Source organism: Podarcis liolepis, assembly GCF_965112155.1.
Source record: "Podarcis liolepis genome assembly, chromosome: 4".
Lineage (NCBI taxonomy): Eukaryota > Metazoa > Chordata > Lepidosauria > Squamata > Lacertidae > Podarcis > Podarcis liolepis.
In genome coordinates, this window is record NC_139558.1 from 24,967,452 (window position 1) to 24,990,007 (window position 22,556).

General features: G+C 43.9%; 1 protein-coding gene across 2 annotated transcripts; it reads left to right on the forward strand.

Moving 5' to 3' along the window:
- The first annotated feature begins 574 nt into the window (after nt 1–574).
- On the forward strand, nt 575–20,994 carry LOC310705962 (DNA excision repair protein ERCC-5-like). 2 transcript variants are annotated; one of them, XM_083501126.1, is made up of 16 exons: nt 575–647; nt 1,038–1,156; nt 1,809–1,984; nt 2,567–2,686; nt 2,779–2,867; nt 3,008–3,068; nt 4,085–4,228; nt 8,292–8,499; nt 9,679–10,638; nt 10,976–11,220; nt 11,773–11,892; nt 13,710–13,923; nt 14,569–14,713; nt 16,594–16,794; nt 17,726–17,810; nt 20,128–20,994. In XM_083501126.1, the coding sequence occupies exons 2-16, from the start codon at nt 1,069–1,071 to the stop codon at nt 20,683–20,685; spliced, it is 3,414 nt and encodes a 1,137-aa protein (XP_083357252.1). In that variant the 5' UTR covers nt 575–647; nt 1,038–1,068; the 3' UTR covers nt 20,686–20,994. The 2 variants fall into 2 exon arrangements, with proteins under 2 accessions (XP_083357252.1, XP_083357253.1); XM_083501127.1 differs by lacking the exons at nt 575–647; nt 1,038–1,156; nt 1,809–1,984; nt 2,567–2,686 and having other exon boundaries at nt 3,008–3,318; nt 3,860–4,228.
- The last annotated feature ends 1,562 nt before the right edge of the window (nt 20,995–22,556 follow it).

The window sequence follows — 22,556 nt, forward strand, 5'->3', positions numbered from 1 at the left end:
GTTTTGCGTTGTGTAGGCTCCTGTGATGTAAGTAATGGGCCCAGCCTGCCAGCCTACTCCCTAAAATATCACTGGTTTGCTCATTTCTAGAAGATGCTTACATTCTGCATGGACTGGTTGCATGGCAACACGTGCAAATGGCTTTACATACTGTAATAAAAATTTTAAGGTCTTAGATATATCCCACGTAAGGACTCCATACGGGCTCTTGGATACTCCATAAGGGAAAAAGGGCAGATTCTGTTTACAAAAGATACCTATTAGGTCCATAAGTTACCATACAGCATATATTCAACACAAAAAACAGCGACAATTTGTTGTTGACGAAGGACAGCTGGACATATAAATGGCCTCATTACCTACAGTAGCTTAGGGCCTCATCAAACCTAAATCCGGCCCTGGGCATAAGCCATAGTTTTCTTTATTAAAACAAACAAACAAAAAGACTATAGCACAGTAATAGAGACCATTAAAAACATTAAGAGAGAACTGAGAATGTGCGGGGAAGAGGTGATGGGCGCCCAATCACAAGCGGCGGTGCAGCTCCGGCTGAAACTACATCTCCCAGCAGGCCGTGCGCCTCAGTCATGCCGGCGACGAGCGGAGGACGCGAAGGAAGCGCGACGAGGCAAGATGGCGGAGTTTGGGTAAGGGGATGCATCAGAAATACCATCGCTGGACCCGTGTCCTCTCCCCTCCTCACGCTCCTGCCCCGCGTCTTTTTAAGGGGTTGAAAATAATTTCTGCACATTTCTTCAGGGAAAAGGGGGGGGGGTCTTGAAAATACGTTTGGGGGTACGTGGAATGCAAACCCGCTATTGTGTGTAGGTCTGGTAGGTCTGGATTAAAACATTCTAAGCTTTTACATGCTGACTTATTTACTAGGGAACCACTGCATATCTCTCGTACCATTCCTGGGGTAATGCTGAAGTAAAATAATAATTAAACCTCCATCAATAGTATGTGCATGTGTGTGTGTTTTCTAAAAAAAGGCGTCTTTGTATTTGGCCCACCAATATTTTTATTGTTTCCAACAGATTCATCTTCCATTTAATTACCTAATAAAAGATGGGAGTTCAAGGACTTTGGAAGCTGCTGGAGTGCTCTGGAAGACCCATAAACCCAGAAACGTTGGAAGGAAAAATCCTTGCTGTTGGTATCCTTAAAAAAAGAAAAGGAAGAAGAAAAGGGGAGTGGGGGATATTGTAGTGAAACCCCACAAAATTTGACAAGAAGCAGACTGGGGATGTTGCAAAGCTCCCAGAACAACAAAGAGTTAAATACTATTTTAGCTTAAAAACTAGAGCAGCAGCTAAGTTAGAAAGCACAAGCCAAAACAGAGACAAAATGCATAGCTGTCAACTTTTCCCTTTTCTTGCGAGGAATCCTATTCAGAATAAGGGAATTTCCCTTTAAAAAAGGGAAATGTTGACAGCTACGAAAATGCTACCAAGTCAGCACAAAAGGGAGGCGGTGATGAAGAAAGCTATACAGTTTATTACAAACCACAATTGCGCAGCTTAAAATGATTTAAAATGCACGAACGAATAAGCTAATAAGGAATGTAAAAAAACCAGTTTCTTTCAAATCTCTTCTGATGTTTGACAGGGTGTACCGGTATGTGTCTCTCAGAGAGTCCTGTGGCATCCTAAACTCTTAAGAAAAATAATGTGTTGCAGGCTTTCGTGGGCTAGAGCTCACTTTGTCGGATGCAATGTCAGGATCTGACATAAGCAGCTGCTTAAGATGTTCTTGTTGTTTTCATGTATCTGCTTCCTCAGTTTTCTTCCTATGAATCCTCTTCTAAGATATCAGCATTTGGCTAAATCAAGCTGTGAAAGGGGCAAGGGACCGCCATGGAAATTCCACCCACAATGCCCACCTTCTCACTTTATTTCACCGACTTTGCAAGCTGCTGTTCTTTCGAATTCGCCCTGTCTTTGTTTTTGATGGTGAAGCACCACTTCTGAAGAGGCAAACTTTGGTACGTGTTTTATGTGACCTTGTCCAGTACTGAACTTTTTGCCAGGTACAGTATAAATTTATTTTCAGGCAAATGAGAATAGGATTGCAACATTAGAGGTGCAGAATTGGAGCCTAGGAATTAGTTTGATTCTCCCAGCTACAACAAAATGGAGGCTCTGCTGTGTGCATCTCTAACCGAGGCAGGAATTTAATCCTTTCCCACAATAGTCAAATTTAATATGGCATTCAGTAAATCTCTGGCTCACTTGTGGAAGTATGTGTCATGAATAGAGTATATGGTAGCTGGTCATTAATGTAAGGACTTCTAAAAAGACCATTGGAAGGACTGTTATTGTAGCTGACTTTCTCTTTCATTTAACTACAGACTGCAATTTCATAGGAAATGCAGCAAAGCTGTGCACAGCACAGTGCAAAGAACATGATGCCACTGTAACAACATCAGTAAAGATGTTGCATGACGATAAACCTGTTGGTAAAAAAAAGTCAAGTTCTAAACAGCAGTTTAATATGAAATGAGAATCAAATTAATGGAAAGAACATAATCTTCTAACATAAAACATTATTTCACCAATGTTGGCAGGCTAAGAGAAGACAACGGAAAGAAGTTGCAGCCGCTGACTCCAAGAAAACGTCAGAGAAGCTTTTGAAAACATTTCTGAAAAAACAAGCTATCAAATCTGTTCTGGCAGGCAAGAGGCAAGTACATAGCCCCCCCCCCCACCTCTGTGTGGTCTCCCCACAACTCTAAATATTAAGTTTTTGCTAATGTTGTTATTTTTCCCCTCCAGTGAGGCTGCATTCCCTAGCCTTTCAGAAATACGAAGAGAAGAAATAGATGATATTTATGTATTGCCTTCTTTACAAGAAAATGCAAAGAACAGGTGAGTTGAACACGCTTATATTGTTTCTATTTACAAAGTTTATATGGGCATGCAACCATTAAAGAACACTCTGCTCTCTTGCTTTTTATGGAAAATGTGTTGATACTTGATAGCTTACCGCCTTTTCTTTTGTAATGTAGTTCTGATGAAGAAGATGAAAAGGAATGGGAGGAGCGAATGACCCAGAAAAAGATACTGCAAGTAACTCTCACTTTATTTAGAGTTCTTATTTATATTATTGTGTGCATTTCTAATGGGTAAGGAACATCAGCATAAAATCTTAAGTGCTGATGTGGTATCATGGCTGTGGTTAAGTAAACATCAGTGCTAAAAACAGTGTCAAGGAAGCAACATCTGGGGAAAGACCTTTGCCTAAGACTTTTGAGAGCTCCATAGATGGCAGTACTATGCTACCTAGATCAGTGGTATGACTCCACTTAAGGCTTTGCATGTGTCAGCATCGCCCTTGAGCCAGTGCCACCAACTGGACTCATCCACTTCAGCCCCGACTGGGCTAGGCGAGCTGGGTAGCACTTCCAGAGATCACCTTCTGCACAGGAACAGGTCAAAGTGCTGTGGACTCACAGCTTAGAGTTATGAGCACCGGATTCACTTCCACAAGAAGACAGTCGTCGCACAGCAGAGTATAGCAGAGTCTAGCAGAGTATATAAACAACTCGGAGAGCAGCTCTGTAGAATATCTTCTTTATTCTATCTACAACTATTATACAACAATATACAGAGCTAAATAGGTCTAAGCATAAATGAATGCTGCACTGCACTGAGTGTCTGCAGCTGCTCTTAGCAGCAACCTTATCTCTACACACGATCTCTAACACTCAGTCTCTCTCTCTCTCTCTCCGACACTGACTGACTGACTGACTCGGTGCCGGAGCAGAATAAGTAGAGAGCAGAACACGCCGCCTCCTCTCTGGAGAATCAGCAGACTCCTCAGGAGATTGTTGGATATGGGAGGGGTGAAATCTCCTCAGCATGATCCTAAATGTTTAAATAAAAGGACCTATAGGGCAGATACTTTTTAAGTGCAGTCCCCAAAAGTAAACGATAGAAAACTAAAACTTTCAATATTTTTGTTAGGCTCAGTAGTCTGTGCATGTTTGTTTTCCTTCCTGTACTTTTGCACGGTCAGCGTGTTCCTTTTGAACTACTATCTCACGGCTCTGCATTTTGTGTGCTGCCTTTTCCAACCTGCACAGGAAGAATTGTGTGAAAACCCTCATTCTGTAGATGTTGACTCGGAAGATTTCCTGAGCTTGCCCCCTGAAGTAAAGCACGAGATTCTCACCGACATGAAGGAATTCACAAAACGAAGAAGGACGTTGTTTGAGGCCATGCCAGAGGTAATACACAAGCCTTCCTTTTACCTTTTCAAGTGAGCGGAACAAAATCTTGCTGTGTTTAAAACAGATAAATCCCTGTTAGTAAACCCACTATGATCACAACAAGTACTTACGTAAAAATGTCAGAGTAATAGTTCTTGGTGTAGAGCAGCTTATTTAAACCATTGCATAAAATGTCAAAAATAGCAACATCACAATTTAAGGTAGACGTAGGGCAGTCAAAATGAATGAATCCATAGCAGGAAGGGAATAGATTGAATGCTTCAAATACAAGATTTGCTCAATTTATTTTACTTAGTTTGCAAAATTTATATACTTCTTGATTGTAATAAACCTTCAAAGTGGTTTTGCTAACATTCAAAGGCCAGCTTATGGGCATGTGTACATTTATATATGGGAAGTGGCCATTTATATATGGGAAGAGAAGGATACTCTGCCAATTCTCTGGGAAACTTCACTAAGATTAAACGGTAAGGAATCCGTCCTGTCTGTTAAATGAATTTTGAGGCTCCATACACACTTAACTGGCAGTGAGCCCAAGTGAACTCAGTAAGACTTAGTTCCCAAGCAGACACGTAGTGTACTGTAAATCATAAAAATTGAGCTAAAAATCATACACTGTAGAGCAAGGGTGGGGAGCCCCAGGCCTGTTGGTGTCTTGTGGAAGTCAGTCAGTAGTTCACCACAACTCAACCAGTGTAATGTAGCAACAGTACGTAGAGCCCCAGCAGAGTCTCAAGAGATTTCATGCTCCCAATAGACAGCTTCTTCCAGGGACTCTGGAAAACAGCCACACAGCTCAAAGTCACAAATTGTTTGTTGTCTCCAGACACAAGACAAAGCAAAACCCTAAAATCTACTATATACGGTTCTTCTGGTCTTTGAAGTAAAGATATGTATGTACAGAAGAATCTACTAGCATCATGGATAGCTCAGTTGGTTAGAGTGTGGTGCTGATAACACCAAGGTTTCAGGTTTGATCCCCGTGTGGGACAGCTGCATATTGCTGCATTGCAGGGGGCTGAACCACATTATCCTCAGGGTTCTTTCCAGTTCTCCAAAAAAAAATTCTATGATACTATCACCATGCTAGGTAACACTGCTGTGTACAACCCACAGCCTCTTCCCCTGACTTCTCACAGATCCAGAGGCAGACCCTGACAGCAAACGGGAAAGGGCACGACAACCCATAAGGAAAGCAATGCCCTAGACACTATTATACCCGTCTCTACACATAGATGTATTTTCTGAACCATTTGGAGGGTGAATGGCTCAGCAAGTCATACACTCAACCTCGTTGGGGTTGCTATGGTAACCCATTTGCACCTGGCACCTTAGCTCAGAACATCCAGGTGTGGGGGGGTATTGTGCTCTTCAAGACATGAGACCAAGCACTGTGTAATTTGACTCATTGTTCGCCTGACACCAACAAGGTCTAGGGGCTGAATGCAGTTCTCCACACTTCTCTGTCTGGCCCTCAGAACTCTCTCCAGGCAACACATTCCTCTCCCCAGGCTACAGCTTGTTGGGATACTGCCGGGAAGATGGGGGCATCAGGCAGGCTCCCAGCTGGCTCCAGTCACCAGCCGGCAGCCGGTCTCCCTTGGAAAAGCATCAAACAGCGACACGAGCCTCAGATACGTTTAGAGACCCGTGCACGCTGTGTTAGCAGAATGTGTAAATCATCACACAGCAGATGAGGGAGACAGAGAAATGTGCAAGCATATTTACAGCATTTGTTCAGCATAGTTGAGGAACAAAGGACAACATGTCTGCATCCCTTCGTGTCCAGCAAAAACAGCAGTAAGCAAAAGCAACATACAACGGATGTTCCCAGCAACTGTGCTGGACGTAAACAGGCATGTGATACACAACAGTCATGTCTGACCCTTTTAAGGTGGAATCTAACACCTCTCCGCCCTGACCTCTGCTGCACGCTCTCATTTAGTGTTTGGTTTTTGGGTTTTTTTGCCGGGCTGGAATGTGTCCTTGAACTTTGGTAGTTCAACCTCTGGCTTGCTTGCATGGAGGATGCAGTGAGTGTCTTTACGAACTGGCCTATTGCGTAAAGGTGAAATATTACACAGTTGCACTGCCCACTTTTGCCCCTGACTCTACCTATCGCAGACATTTGGCCCCTGGAAGTGAATGTGGCCCTCAAACAGAGAAAAGTTCCTCACCTCTGATGTAGTGGGTAGCCTTACATTGTGTGCTCACAACCAGAAAACTGTAAGTGGAGCTGGCGCTGGTTTCTCGTCTTATAAACAGCTGACCCGTAAATAGATGTGTTTAGATATCTTTCACACATGTAACATTGGCCGCAGGGCACCCTGCTGTTTTCAGGCAACTGTTTTAAATCCCCCCTTGCATAACCCCCTTTTTATATTGCAACTGTTCTTGGCTATTTAAAGCACTGCCAGGCAACCAGTTATTGTGTTTCCCTATTTAGGGTCAATAATGCTGTGATGATAGAATGCTCAGTCCTAACTCTCAGAGAAACGCCTGCCGTTAATTTGCCATTTTTATCTTGTTTCCATCGCACACAGCATTCAAAGTGCCCTTATCGGTAGTGGCACCCGCCCTGTGGAACGCCCTCCCACCAGATGTCAAAGAGAAAAATAACTACCAAACTTTTAGAAGACATCTGAAGGCAGCCCTGTTTAGGGAAGCTTTTAATGTTTAATAGGTTATTGTATTTTAGTGTTTTGTTGGAAGCCGCCCAGAGTGGCTGGTGAAACCCAGCCAGATGGGTGGGGTATAAATAATAAATTATTATTATTATTATTATTATTATTATTATTATTATTATTATTATTACTTATAGTTTGTTATTCATGCCCCACTTTTCTTCAAAACTGAACGATCAGAGCATGTTATGATAAAACCATAAAAGTACATCAAAACATGCATAAAACATATTTCAAACAACAAATTTTACTATAAGGCCGGTATGATCTAATAATGTTTTATTTTCCCATCAAGCCTACATTTTCCATACTGGAAAGTAAGATTGCAGTCCTGTATGCACTTACCTGGTCATTGAACGGAATAGGGCTGGCTTCAGAGTAGGCATGCATAGGCATGCTTAGTGCCACTTTGAGTTTTTATTACTAAGTGGGGATTTGAAACTAAATCCCCTGGGGCAAAGTCCCATGGTCTGCTCATAAGACTCCCTGCTTGAATCCCAGGCTCCATTCTCAGCTGCCAGCTGCCACTTGCACTTCCGGGACCCAAAAATGTAGTGTTTGGTTCTCTTGTCAGGGAAGCTAGTCAATGAGCCACAAAAGTTTTTCTCGTTCCCCAAGACACCTTCCGCCCAATGTGCCATTTTTTGTGTGCCATTCTGTTCCTGTTCATCCTCCACTGTGATACCATGAAGACAAAAGATTTTGCGTGGCCCCTGAATGCACTGCAAAGTTGTCCATTTTCTAAAACATTTTGCATATATATAAGCTTTTGATTTTTCCTCCTTTTGTACCCCATTGTGATCCTGTGATGCTAAAATGTGTTTTGTGGACCTCCCCCCCCCCATGAACCCTGCCCCTACCTCCTCCCGTTGTTTTTAACTGATCACTCCTGTGGGTCCCCTGTTGTGATTCACGACATCAAAAGGTTTTTATTTTGCAAGGGCCCAAGAATGTATTTTTAGAAAACAAAGAACGCAAAGGGCCGTATTCACTTTCACACTTCAGCTTCAACTGCTTTGATAGGTGGTTCCTGAAGGGTTTTCCGTAGTTCATTATAGCTCACAAGAAAGTTAGCCATCTCTGCTCTGTTATATGAGGAGGAAATTCTGCGTCTTCTATTATATAACTATCCCAAAGTCAGTGGATAATTTTCAAAACTTTTTACATGTTAAATGGAACAAGCTATGTGATGGATATAATTGTTGACGTTATAAAAAGAAAAATGTCACTTTTTTTTTTTTTACAAAACGTTGATGATAATGTCTCCTGATGGTTGAAAGACTTCCTCTTCCTCTAGCACAGTACATTTATTTGCCCTGGAAATACAGGAAGTTCAATTCAAGTTTATTGAAGTGTTGTTTTTGTTGTCATTGAAGGAGTCCAGTGACTTCTCCCAGTATCAGCTCAAGGGATTGCTTAAGAAAAGCAGCTTGAATCGGCACATAGAAAAGGTGCAGAAGGAGATGAATGAACAGCACTCGGGCCAAATCCAGAGCCAGTATGAAGAAGACGGGGGCTTCTTGAAAGAAGTAGAAACCAGAAGGGTTGTTTCGGAAGACACTTCTCACTATATCCTAATAAAAGGTAGTAGGGCAATAACGTTTCCTTCCGTGAGAAAATTAAATGTACAGTGCTAGTAAAATTAAAGCAGTCTCATAACCACAACAAAATTAATTAATTAAACCAGTTTAATAACTGCGGAATAACTTCTGTTGTCTATGCTCTGGTAACCATGTTTATACATAGGGATGCCTCTGAAGATGGTTCGGAAGCTTCAGCTGGTACAGAATTCAGTGACCAAGTTGCTGAGTGTATAAGGCTAATCTTGGCCCGACAGCATTGGCTGCCACTTAGCTTCCGGGCCAAATTCAGAGTGCTGTTTTTGACCTATAAAGCCTTAAATGGCTCAGGACTGCAATACCTGAAGGGCCGCCTCTGACCGGAATCTGCATTCACCATCTGAGGCCCTTCCTGTGCTTCCTCCAGCTGAGGTCTGGAGGGTGGCCTTTTCTGTGGTGGCTCTGCTTTGGTGAAATGCTCTCCCCAGGGAGCTTTGCCTGGCACCTTCATTATATATTTTTAGGTACCAGATGAAAATGTCCCTCTTCAGTCTTTGGCTGATTCATATTCTACAGCCTTTTAAATGTGTCTGTGAGAAGGGTGGGTGGGTATTGTTTTGCTGTTTTGTATTACTTATTTACTTGTTTTTATCTTGCATTTTATTCTGTGAACCACCCAGAAATCTTATGATGACAGGTGGTATAAAAAGGTAAAGGGACCCCTGACCATTAGGTCCAGTCGTGGCCGACTCTGGGGTTGCGGCGCTCATCTCGCTTTATTGGCCGAGGGAGCCGGCGTACAGCTTCTGGGTCATGTGGCCAGCATGACTAAGCTGCTTCTGGCGAACCAGAGCAGCGCACGGAAACGCCGTTTACCTTCCCACCATAGCGGTACCTATTTATCTTCTTGCACTTTGACGTGCTTTCGAACTGCTAGGTTGGCAGGAGCTGGGAACGAGTAATGGGAGCTCACCCCGTCACGGGGATTTGAACTGCCGACCTTCTGATCGGCAAGTCCTAGGCTCTGTGGTTTAACCCACAGCACCACCCGCGTCCATAACGGGTGGTATACAAATCCTATAAATAAAATAAAAGTCATCACTCGGCTTGTATGTGATTTTAATCCCACAGTCTTTCTTTATAACCCCCCCCCAAACCCTTGTATTAAGATATTAATAAACAGTGGTTATCCCTTTTCTCTCAGGTGTCCAATCCAAAGGCGATGCCCCCAGAGATATGAAAACAAAGTCAGCCAGCCATTCTTCTGCAGGGTTTCAAGATTCAGAGTCTAGAGGGAATATTAAGGAGGCTCAGGTTAACAGGAAGCCCCCTCTAGAGGATATTGTAAAGGCCGACCCAACAAGCAGTTCTTCTCTAGCTCCTCCTTCTCCCAGAACCGTTTTTGCTATCCAAGCTGCCATGCTGGGAAGCAGTTCAGAAGAGGAGCTGGAAGGCGACAGCAAAGATCGGCTTGATGGGGATGAAGGCAGGTCCAGCGCTCATTCTGACGCCAGCAACATGTCCCCAAGGACACTGAGGGCTATTCAGAATGCTTTATGTGATGAAGAGGAGGAGGATGTTGAAGCATCTTTTTGCATCCGCACTGGTGGCAGTCGAGTGGAGAGACGTCCCGCGAAGGATATTCTTGCCAGTAGCTCGGATGAGGAGGGCCAAGTACCTGAAGATCGGCGTGAAAAAGAGCCTCCATTTTTATGTGTCGGGCATTCAGAAGGCAAACTCATTAGCCAAGACAGTGAATTGGGTCAAAGGAAGGATCTCTTGGAGAAGGATCAGAGCGTACCTGAAATCATATGCACTCCTTTTATGGAAAAAGTACCTTCTGTGGCAGATAAGGAAAAAGGAGGGGTGGGAGCCTTGACTTCCACAACAGGCACATCTTCTGGGAAAGACGAAGGTATGGATAGTGGCACAGAGCGGCGAGAAAAGCCTTCGGCGCAGACTCCATCAGTTGTCCCAAGCCATTCAAACTTTGCAGAGGTAGCCGAAAATGGCAAAGCTGAGCATTTAGTGGAATTGGTTCAGCCATCAGGGAAACAAGCCTCTGAAGGTCAGCAGCATACACTCCTGTTTACTTCAGAAATGGAAAACCTTATCAGACAAAGAAAGGAACTTCAATCACAGTCTGAAGAGAGTGATTCTGATGGTATGTGGTTGTTAAAATATATGCATATGATAAAGGAACAAACATAAACATGACAGAATGTAAGAAGGGTTCTGTGGAATGCCCTGGGCTGGGAAGCTCAGATGCATGCATTTTTGGTGATCTTTCAGGGGCAAGTTAAAAACGGTTTTGTTTTGGAAGGAGGGCAACTGTTGAATTCTGCTCTCCTACCCAGATTTTAATTGGACCGATTGATGCTTAGGAAGTTGTTTTTAAATATTTTGAACCGCTTGGGTTTTACTTTAAGAAACTTGCCAGAAGAACAGAGGCAAAGAAGCCAATCGTTTTCACTTTTTCTTTTCTTTTTAATGTTGATCAGGTAGCTTCATTGAAGTGGATGCCGAAGTGAGTGGTGAACCTCAGGACGAAGCATCAGAGGTGTCCCTTGCTTCCGCTGAACAGGAGGAAGAAGCATTGTCTGCAGAGGATGTGAAAGGGGCGGACGAAGGCCCCACGGGCAGCCTAACAGAAGACACTGGTGAGGATTCAGAGCTGTCTATGCAACAGGATGCTGAAATCGAAGGCAAGGAGGATGCCATTAACGAATGGCAGGATATTAGTATGGTAATTATTAAGTTGTCAGTAATGAGGAAAGAGCTGTATTCCCAGGGAATACAACAATTATGTTCAGTTGTTCCATAACATTTATTTATTTAATGAGAAAGATTTGCAGAGTTATTTGAAAGAGTACAAAAAGGATTTTGAAGTCAGTAGGAACAGAGACCATGACATCCATGAAACTCCCCTTCTTATGCCTGTACTTTTTCAGACTCTGCTATGATTGAAGATCAGAAATAGGCTATTTTTTAAAAAAACCCTTCTTAAAAACAGTGTGTCAGAATTTCAGATTTGACGATGTGTGCGTACAGAACTGAACCAACAATGTCTTCTGCTAAATTTCCTTTCTTTGGGTAGAGTTCCTCTGTTTTTGCTCTGCTAAATGCAGAATTTGGACTTGTTTGGTGCAGAATTTTATATTTCTGGGGGTTGCTAACAATCCCGAGCATAGGTTTCTGCTGTAATTATGCCTTCTACGAACTTAAGCGCAGACAGGTAACTAACATACATCGGTGCCTTGGGGCTTAACGGAACTTGGATCTTCCTTTATGTTTACAGGAGGAGTTGGAAGTCTTGGAAACAAACCTTTCTGCTGAGCAAAATGCTCTAAAGGCTCAGAAGCAACAGCAGGAGCGTATTGCTGCCACTGTGACAGGACAGATGTTCTTAGAAAGCCAGGTAATTTATTTATCATCCCTTCTTGTTCTCAGCCTGTAAAGATTCCCATTTTCCCAAAGGGAAAACTGAAAAATGTTGGCAAGAGTATCCAGTCAAGTGCAAGTTCAGCTCTCTTTGCACTGGGTTACGCTGGCTTGGACTGTGACCGGGAAAGAGGTGAGGAAGAGTACGAACTTTTGTCTAAACTTGAGGTATTGATATTTTCCTTTCCTTATTGCCTTTGAGCAATGCTCACATGATTAGTTTCATTGAATTATTTCACAGCTGCTGCAATATTCTATACAGCTATAATTTATTGCAACCCCCCCCACCTACATCAAGAGACAAGCTTGCTCGACTCATTTCAGTGTTGTGTGCCTAATTCAAACAACGGGGTTTAATAAGGAGGAATAAACTGGTATTTCTTAAAGTTGAGCGCAGCAAAAGAATATCTTTGTCCCTTCTAATTCCACAGTTCTGTGATTCTGTGAGATAAAACTGAGAAACATTTGTGAAAATAAATTCCCTCCCATTACATACCAGGCATGTATGTCTCCTCGTTGCCTTTTGAAGACCTCCCATAAATCTTTAAATTGAGTGTTTTACCCCAGTCTACATCTGTATTGGATTTGACTTTAAAAAATAAATAAATACTCTTTTAAATACATTTTTACTGTTAAATTGCTTTGAGATCTTTCACAAGAACTGGATTAAAATAAATGGAACGAAATAAATAAAATAAGAGGAAAATATCAACATTACATTATAAGTTAGAGGCATCCCCCCCCCCAAAAAAAATACTCCACAAGCACACACATTCTCATGTTAGTAATTCCTTCACATGTTAACTTTGCATGACTTGGAAGAACAAACCGCAGAGAGAGATGTCAGTGATAAAAGCTACAAATTGCCTTTTCGTTTCTGTTTTCCACTGTGCAACTTAAATGTATCATACTGAGTTGGCTGAACGGGTTAGCAAGGGATGTATACAAACGGATTGAATGTAGCTCTTATATTAACAGATCTAGAAAGTAAAGTAGAGTATTAGAAAAATAAGTGATTATTGATGTATTGCCAAGGCACATGTTAGGGAAGGAGGGGTGGAAAGGGGAAAAGTCCTTATGTATTTTTCTTAGAAAGCTGGAAATAGTGTATCTGTTCCATCTCATGCAAATCCAGGCTTAAGTGACGTATCACATAGCTGCAGATGCAGCAGATACAAGCTTGGAACATCTCCATGACAAACAGCTGTCTGCAGAAGATTTATTTGCCCTGCTCACATAGTCAGTGGTCTTACCTATTTTTGACCTTTCCCTCCCCAGTAAAACTAATGCTGCACTGAAAACCAGTCACTTACTGTCTTTTAAAAAATAACTAAATCAAAAACCACAATCACTGGCATCGTTTGTAAGTTGGGCGTGATGGCTCGTATGTGCGAATGACCCATTATACATCTAATAATGCACTTCCAGGTTTCCTGATACTGCCTCTGATGCAGTGCTTTCCAGTGGAGCTGGTTCGCACATTCACCTGCCAGTCATCAAGTGATACCCGTGGGTGGGTGAACTGGCCCCTCTCACCAGAGAAAAGGACAGTGGTACCTCTGGTTACAAACTTAATTCGTCCCGGAGGTCCATTCTTAAGCTGAAATCGTTCTTATCCTGAGACGCGCTTTCACTAATTGGGTTTCCTGTTGCTCGTGTGCCACAATTTCCATCTGCATCCTGGGGCAAAGTTCGCAACCAGGAGCAGCTACTTCCAGGTCAGCGGAGCTCGTAACCTGAAGCATACGTAGCCAGAGTTACCACTGTATTGACTTTGTTTCTCCGTTCTCTCAGGAACTTCTGCGCCTCTTTGGCATTCCATACATCGAAGCCCCTATGGAGGCAGAGGCTCAATGTGCCGTCTTAGACCTCACTGATCAAACCTCGGGGACAATCACGGATGACAGTGACATTTGGTTGTTTGGAGCACGACATGTGTACAAAAACTTCTTCTCTCAAAACAAGTATGTGGAATATTACCAGTACGTGGATTTCCAGAATCAGCTAGGTAAGACCAAAAAAACCCTGCTTATGCAGAAGATTTGAATTGCTTCTTTTTTTTTAACCCTCTAATTGAAACAATGCAGTTTTATTATTATGATAGTGTATCAACAGTTTTGCTATTATACAGCAGATAATTAACATATATTTCCTTGTTCTTCTGATTGTTCTTCTGCTTCTGGAGGATTATAAAATTGGTGATTTAAGCGATTTAGGAATAAGTGCCCTTGAATTCAGGGGGTAACCTGCATAAACACTGCTCTGTTAGTTCCACTCTCTGGAGATGTTCTGTAACTGGTTGATCCTTGTGGCTGCTGGTGTTGGTCCCTGGATTAACACTCTTAATCTTTCTGATGTTTGGCTTCCCAGATTAGGAATGAGTCATGTCTGCTCAGTAGTTAGAAACAATTGAGGCACAGCATTTATTTGGAGTAGCCTTAAAACCTGTCAGGTTTCTTGAGCTAAAAGCAAGTTCTCTCGTTAGCCTGCACTTGGAGCTTTTATATAATTTATTTAAACTAGCTTTTGCTGCCTGTGGATAGGGTAGAATAATTATTATCTGGCCTGAGTAGGGCAGCCTAAATAAAATGTGGTACCAATGTTAGCATCCTTTCTGCACCAGGTTGACATACCTTTTCTTCCCTCCCTTCAGGCTTGGATCGAAACAAGTTAATTAATCTAGCCTACCTGCTTGGTAGTGATTACACAGAAGGAATTCCTACTGTTGGCTGTGTAACAGCAATGGAGATCTTGAACGAATTTCCTGGACGAGGAATGGAGCCTCTCTTAAAACTTGTGTAGGTATTTATTTATTATCGCAGGCTGTTCTCTCTCTCTCTCTCTCTCTCTCTCTCTCTCTCTCTCTCTCTCTCTCTCTGTGTGTGTGTGTGTCTGAGGCATTATGAGCTAGGATGCCTGGCAAAGGGAAATATTAGTATAACATAGGAACAATAATGAATCTGTTTATATTTCTTGTAATTACAGTGGTACCTTGGGTTACAGATGCTTCAGGTTACAGATTCTGCTAAACCAGAAATAGCACCTCAGGTTAAGAACTTTGCTTCAGGATGAGAACAGAAATCACACGGCGGCAGCGGGAGTCCCCATTAGCTAAAGCGGTGTCTCAGGTTAAGAACAGTTTCAGGTTAAGAACGCACCTCCAGAACAAATTACAGTGATGCCTCGCAAGACGAAATTAATTCGTTCCGCAAGTTTTTTCTTCTTGCGAGTTTTTCGTCTTGCGAAGCACGGTTTCCCATAGGAATGCATTGAAAATCAATCAATGCGTTCCTATGGAAACCGCCTTCAGACCAGGTCCGGGGACAGTCTGTCCCCCGACCTCTTCTGAAGGCTGGGGGGGGGGGGGACAAGGGCTTTTCTTCCCACCGCCAGCCTTCAGAAGGCTGTTCTGAAGGCTGGCGGTGGGAAGAAAAGCCCTTCTCCCCACCTCCCACCCCGCAAGCTCCGGGGACAGGAGGGCTTTGCTGCCGACCGCTAGCATTTTAAAAGCCCCCGCTGTCCCGGGGCGATTTTAAAATGCTGGCGGGCGGCAGCGAAGCCTCCGCTGTCCCGGGGTGATTTTAAAATGCTGGCGGGCGGCAGTGAAGGCTTCGCTGCCGCCCGCCATCATTTTAAGATCGCCCGGGACAGCGGAGAAGTCTCCGCTGCCCCGGGGGCTTTTAAAATGCTGGGGGTCGGCAGCGAAGGCTTCGCTGCCGCCCGCCAGCATTTTAAGATCGCCCAGGACAGCGGAGAAGTCTCTGCTGTCCCGGGAAGGCAGGCGGGGGGGGAGCAAAGACTTTTGCCCCCCGCCGGCCTTCAGAAGAGGTCCAGGACCTCTTCTGAAGGCCGGCGGTGGGCGAAAGTCTTTGCTCCCGACCGCCAGCATTTTAAAAGAGGTCCCCGGAGATTTCCCTATGGGCTTTCTTCTTGCAAAGCAAGCCCATAGGGAAATTCGTCTTGCGGAACGACTCAAAAACGGAAAACTTTCGTCTTGCGAGTTTTTCGTTTTGCGAGGCGTTCGTCTTGCGAGGCACCACTGTAAGTTCTTAACCCGAGGTACCACTGTACTGTGATTCTCTGCATTTATGGCAGAACATGTTCGTTTGTCATGGCAAACCATAGTTTCTGGTTTTCGCATGCTGCCAGGTTGCTCCTGCCTTTCCTCTCTCCTGGTGCAAACAGGAGAAATAAAGCATAAAGCTGCAGTTAAACATAGAACCATGGTTTGTTGCTCCCTAACAAGCCATAATCTGAAAATCGACAGCAAACCATGGTTTAAGGCTGTCTACTGATTCATGTATAATGGGCTTTTGATTTCTCTTTGACGTTCTTTATGCTATTGTCTTCCACAAACACATTCACTGCTCTTCTGCAGATGTAATACCTTTCCCAAACTGATTTCAGCGCATGGTCATACCTGGTCACCACCCTGCTGCGCACTGGGGCAAACTGAGGACCTCCATTTTACATTGCACAGTGCAAGGAAAGGACTTATGTATGGGCTGTGTGCTCATTGTGTACTAAAAGCTGTTTTGGTTGCTGTAGTCCCTATACCTGAAGGGGCCATAAGTTTTTCAAAACTGAAGTTTCCCTTGTCACTTTGACAGATGACAGTCCTGACCAACAAATTCCCCGTGTGTGAGAGAGATTTAAACATCTATTTCTGTTTTCTCAGGGAATGGTGGGCCGAGGCTCAGAAGTATAATAAAACGCGTCCCAATCCGTATGACACCAAAGTGAAGAAAAAATTGCGGCAGTTGCAGCTTGCACCCGGTTTCCCAAATCCTGCAGTAGCAGAGGCTTATCTGCATCCTGTGGTGGATGAGTCGAAAGGATTATTCGTTTGGGGAAGACCTGACGTGGAACAGATAAGAGAATATCCTTTCCCCCCCTCTGTTTTCTCTGTACTCTTGATAAGCTGTGCTTAGAAATGCTCCGGCAGAAATGCTTGTGAAACGTGCAACAAATGGGGTGCTGTGTTGCATGAAAGAGCTCACGTGGTTTGCTAACACAATTCTGTGGTGCGGAGGGGATAGAAATCTCTCTCTCAATGCAAGTGTCATCCAAAAGCAGCTAACTGATGTGCCGCCTCTTGTGTGCTTCCTAATGCACAGAGTTTCTTCAAGTAGCTGTCACCAAATGCAGATGTGTGGTGCATGAAAGATGCTACTTGAAAAAGAGCAAGACAAAGAGCTGCAGTCTTTGCGTGTGAAAAGTGCTGCGATACATGTATAAAATTAACAGGAAAGGACTTGAGAATATCCCAGATTTTCATCATAAAACGTAGTACAGTGGTACCTCTGGTTAAGTACTTAATTCGTTCCGGAGGTCCGTTCTTAACCTGAAACTGTTCTTAACCTGAAGCACCACTTTAGCTAATGGGGCCTCCTGCTGCAGCTGTGCCGCAGCCGCACGATTTCTGTTCTTATCCTGAAGCAAAGTTCTTAACCTGAGGTACTATTTCTGGGTTAGCGGAGTCTGTAACCTGAACCGTATGTAACCCGAGGTACCACTGTAATTGTTAGGGCGTTTTCTGCTTTTAAATACTCATTGTGCTGCTACATAAACCTCAATCCTCTGGATCAGATTTTGAAGGGTGTGCAGGGGAGCAGTGGCTGCAAGAGATTGGCAAGGAGGAAGAAGGTCTCTTGCACAAGTTGAAGCTTGTTGTGGAAGCAGAATGGCAGCATTTGACACAATCCACACAAATGCAAATCCTGTTTTCCTGGATGTGTTTGCTGCTTTCAGGAACTTTCATTCATGCTTTCACTTCCTTTGAATTTCTATTGGCCCTTGACTCGAAACACATTTTGTCAAAGTCGTTTTGGCTGGACCAAGTTGAAAACAGACGAAGTCCTGTTGCCTGTCCTCAAGCAGCTGAATGCACAGCAGGTATCAGTAACATGCACAAATGTGTGACTGTGGGGGTGGTGAAACTTGTTTTGCTACATCATCAAAAGGCTGTCTCCATATGCCCTGATAAACCCTGGTAAGAACAGTTAGAATGGAAGTCTGTCCCCCACAGAGGTAGAAAATTAAATCATCACCTACAAATATGTCTTGAAATTTTCGTCACTATGAAATTCACTGAAAGTCTGATAAAGAAAGCAAATGATGAATTTAAATCCCAGGAATAAATTGCTCAGGGCGGACTCAAAATGCAGACAAGAGCGAGAGCTCAGCTGAGTATTTTTAAAATTTCAGAACTGGTGTATTGTAGGTGAAATGAATAGTTCACTTTTTAGAACATGTTTATCCCATCTTTTCTCTGGATCAGAATTTGGGTAGGCTCTGTTTCAGGGATGTGGTCTTCCAGAGGTTGCTGAGCTGCAGCTCCCCTCATCCCCAACCATTACTGTCTAGGGCTGATAGGAATTGGAGTCCGACAACATCCCTCTTCTATATTAGCGGCCAGTGTTTTTTGCCATTGTGTGTGCTCGTGCTTGCTGCCTTACAGATGTGGCTCATTGTATCTTGGTGTAGTTTTGCCCCTACTGTGCCAGGGAACAAGTAGAAGACTTGAAGATATTTTTTCCAGCACCAGGCCTATGAACCCTCATTTTTCTATTTCATAACTCCCACAAACTTCTTCTACCTGTGCCGTAGGTTGGCAACCCATGTTTCAAGTGGATGTTGCAAATTTAAGAATCTATGATGTCCTTGTTCTACTCCGGTTAGACTCATCACGTTGTTTTTTTGTGGGTAGCCTTCTGAATTGGTTGCAGCACCATAGGTGCTGCTATCAAACAGCTCACTTTGATATTTAGGATTGTTTGGAAACTGAAGGACCAGCACTGACCTCGTATTCACCTATAAAATCCAGTGTCCAAACACAGGCCATTTAATGGACCTGGCTGATGAATCTTTTAGCTGGCTCAACGAGTTTATTATCTTTGAAGAAGGGATTCGGGTTTAGGTTTGCAGGTGAACATTACATAGATCTCAAGCAGTTTAAGTGGTAAGATGCTTTGAGCTGAAAACAGAAGCCAGATAAGTACCAGAAGCCTGGAGACAGATATAAAGGGATTAGCATTTGTTTTGTGCTCAGACCTCTTGATTTCTAAGCCCAGGAGTTGGCAGGAACAGTCTTCCCACAGGTGGCTGGGAAATTTGCCAGGATCAGTGAGGCTCCTCTTCCTTTCCAACATGTATACAAGTTATTTTCAGACCATAACTGGCGACATAAATTTGTAAGCAAACATGTTGATAACAGATGATGAGTCCTAATGTTGAGCAGACAAGAGGGCTCATCCAGATGCTATCCTGTCACGTTCTGTGCCACCTGGAATGTGACTAGTTACCTTTTCTTGAGGCTCTGCTTTGTTCAGTGATGAAAACCAACCGTGTAGAATGGCAGGGCACTTTCCTAGCATAATCCTTGCACTTAGAGCTGCCTAGAAGTATCTGGAGAGAGTAGTCAGCATCCAGTATATCAGCCTGTGTAGAAATTGCATGAGACCCCACAGGCAGAGAATCTGGTTTTTATGCAAATGATATGCAAATATCTACATAGAAAATACACAAATGAACAGCAGTCTTTATTGCATGTTTATTAGGAATTCTGGATTACTTAGACACTTTATCTCTTTCAAAACAAAACCATCCAGCCCCAAACCCCATAAAACCACAAACTGCAAAACTCTGAACTATATGAAGCAGTGAACTATATGAACTGATCATTTACTCACCAAAGGTTAATCTGAATGAACAGATCTTCACCCTCCTACTATGAAAGATATCAGTGGCATGTTCTGGTGGACCTGTCAGGAAGGAAGTTTCACAATTGAGGTGCCACTAACTGAAAGGTCTTGAGTAGGAACTTGCAATCTACCTTATCCTGAGCCAGGTCATTGGTCCATTTAGTGCTGACTGGCAGCGGTGCTCCAGTATTTCAGACAGTTGTCTTCCACCTCTACGTGGAGATGCCTGGGATTGAACCTGGGACCTTCTGCATGCAAAGCAGATGCTCTACCACTGAGCTATGGCCATTTCCTGAGTCTGGTGCATCTTATAGCTTGCTGGGTGGAATCTCAAGAGAGGACTTCCCCATAGATCTTCATTGGTACAGTGGGCCTCAATTGGCTTGATAGGCCCAGGCAATATAGAGGGTTGAACTTAGATGCCCTTTGTCTTTTTTCTATTGCAATTAGCCTATGCCATAATTACTTAACATCAGTTGTGGGGATGCCCCCTTTTCTTTTCTTTGTAGACTCAGCTCCGTATCGATTCCTTCTTCAGATCAGCACAACACGAGAAGCAAGCCATCAAGAGTCAGAGGCTTCGCCGGGCTGTGACTTGCCTGAGGAGGAAAGAGAAGGAAGAAGAGCAAAACGAAGTCCTGCAGGCTACTGCGGTCATGGAGCAAGAACGCAAGCGGAGGAAAGGGAAGGATCCTGTTCGAGGTGCGAAGCAAGGACTGGCTGGAACACAGGGCCGGCGGGGCAAGAGGAGAAAAACCCCACAGCTGAAAGGGGAGGGTTGTGGAGGGGGAGGCTTCGTAGGGGAGGTCCAGCTCTCGGAGGCTGAATCATCTAGCGAATCGTCAGCCGAAGAGTCGGAGAAGGAAGCCTCCAAAAGGTGCAAAAAAGGAGGAAATGCCCTGGTGCTTGAAGCAGACACAGCCAGCTTGGAGATTGAAGCCAAGCTGGACGAAGTGGGGAACAGCAGCTCTAGTGCCGAGGAAGAAAAGCCTCTGGTTACAGCTAGGCCTGTATTTGAGGGCAAGAAGGCAAGGGGCAAGTCTTCCAGGGGAAGACGTAAGAAATAGTGCTAGCTAGCAACAGATAGGGAATTCTGAAAATCCTGTTTGGTATATAGCACAATGAAATCTTCGCTAGCCAAGAATTGCTCTCCCACCTTCATTATCTTACTTTTGTATATATCAGCAGGAACCTCCATGATCTTATTTTTGTATATATTAGCACTATTTATTAAATAAGGGCTTCTCTTTTTCTAATAGTGATTATGAGCTGGAATGTTTAAACCTCTTTTAAGAGGATAATATCAATGTCTGTTTTCTCAAGAATGCTTCCAGGAGAATAAACAAATTTGTCTCCCTTGAAGGTTCTCAAGGTGATTTTGTAATGGTGTATGTGTTTTTCATCATGGAAATTGAGTCGTTTTATAATGCAGTCAACCTGTCAGTCAGCTTCACACTTCATGAAATGCGAGCAGCAGCGTACCATACAGGGTTTCTGCATTCCGCCAGAAGAAAATACTTTGGGCAGCTTCGACTCCTCATACCGTGCTGTTCACCTATATTAAAAAATCATTTCAGGCATGTCATCCATTGCAGAGCTATATCTGATGGGACTGGTCTTTCTCTAATAAAAGCTACAGATAGCTAGTTGTATCCTAACAGCATAGCTAATAGGGAATTTAACAAATAAATTCAAAAGGAGAATTGGCTTTGCATAGTGGCTGAGGTACGAACCAGGAAGATCTATGCTACGACCTTGCTATCGACCGTGCCAGCTGCTGTATTTGGGGACGGGCAGGAATTTTTCCACTTTGCAGACTGGACCTGGCCATTTGGTTTTGCCTACCTCATAGCAATCGTCACAACTTTGTGAGGTTAGGCATTGGGTAGGCCTTGACTTGGCTGGAGGGGAGGTTATAGCTTCTCCTTGCCCCTCCTTGGTTAAGGGGATCTGGTTAAAGCGATCTGGGAGGAGTAGCTTCTATCCGATGCCAAGACGGGGGCTAGAACCATAGCAGCATTCCAACGGGGACCCCTTGAGGGGTCATAAAAAAGGTAAAGGGACCCCTGACCATTAGGTCCAGTTGCGGCCGACTCTGGGGTTGTGGCGCTCATCTTGCTTTACTGGCCGAGGGAGCCGGCGTACAATTTCCGGATCATGTGGCCTGCATGACTGGCGAACCAAAGCAGCGCATGGAAACGCCGTTTACCTTCCCGCCAGAGCGGTACCTATTTATCTATTTGCACTTTGACGTGCTTTCGAACTGCTAGGTTGGCAGGAGCTGGGACCGAGCAACGGGAGCTCACCCCGTCGTGGGGATTCAAACCACCAACCTTCTGATTGGCAAGTCCTAGGCTCTGTGGTTTAACCCACAATGCCACCCGCGTCCCTTGAGGGGTCATAGGGCCCCCTCAATATGTGGTTTACCCTTAGGTGAGCTTCCAGCAGATGGGCTGGAGTGGCGTAATTTGACCTCACCCAATGCCAGACCATTTACCGTACATCTGTAACCAATAAAGTTCTGGCCTATTTGAACTCATAAACCTATATGCTATTGTCTTGTGTGCTTATTCACTCCCTAGGGAACGGCGGAGTCATGGAGTCAGGGCATGCAACTTGCCTCTGCCACGAACTCAACCAGGCATGCCACTGTGACTCAGTCTGCCCATAAATGGGGCAGGGACGAAGGAGGGTGGAAAGTCCACAAATTAGGGAAAGAAGGAGAGAAAAGCAGAGGCACCACTATTACCTGTTCCAAAGGGATCTAGCTAAGACTGAAGTCTATTTCCAGAGGAACCCACAAGATCAAGCAGGCTTGAAAAAGGTATAGAGCAGCTTCCTGGAAAAACTCAAAAAGCTGAACAACAGGTTGTCAGAGGAATACACAGTTAATGAGAAAGGCTTTGAAGGGAGTTGACCTCTCATAGGATGATTACAT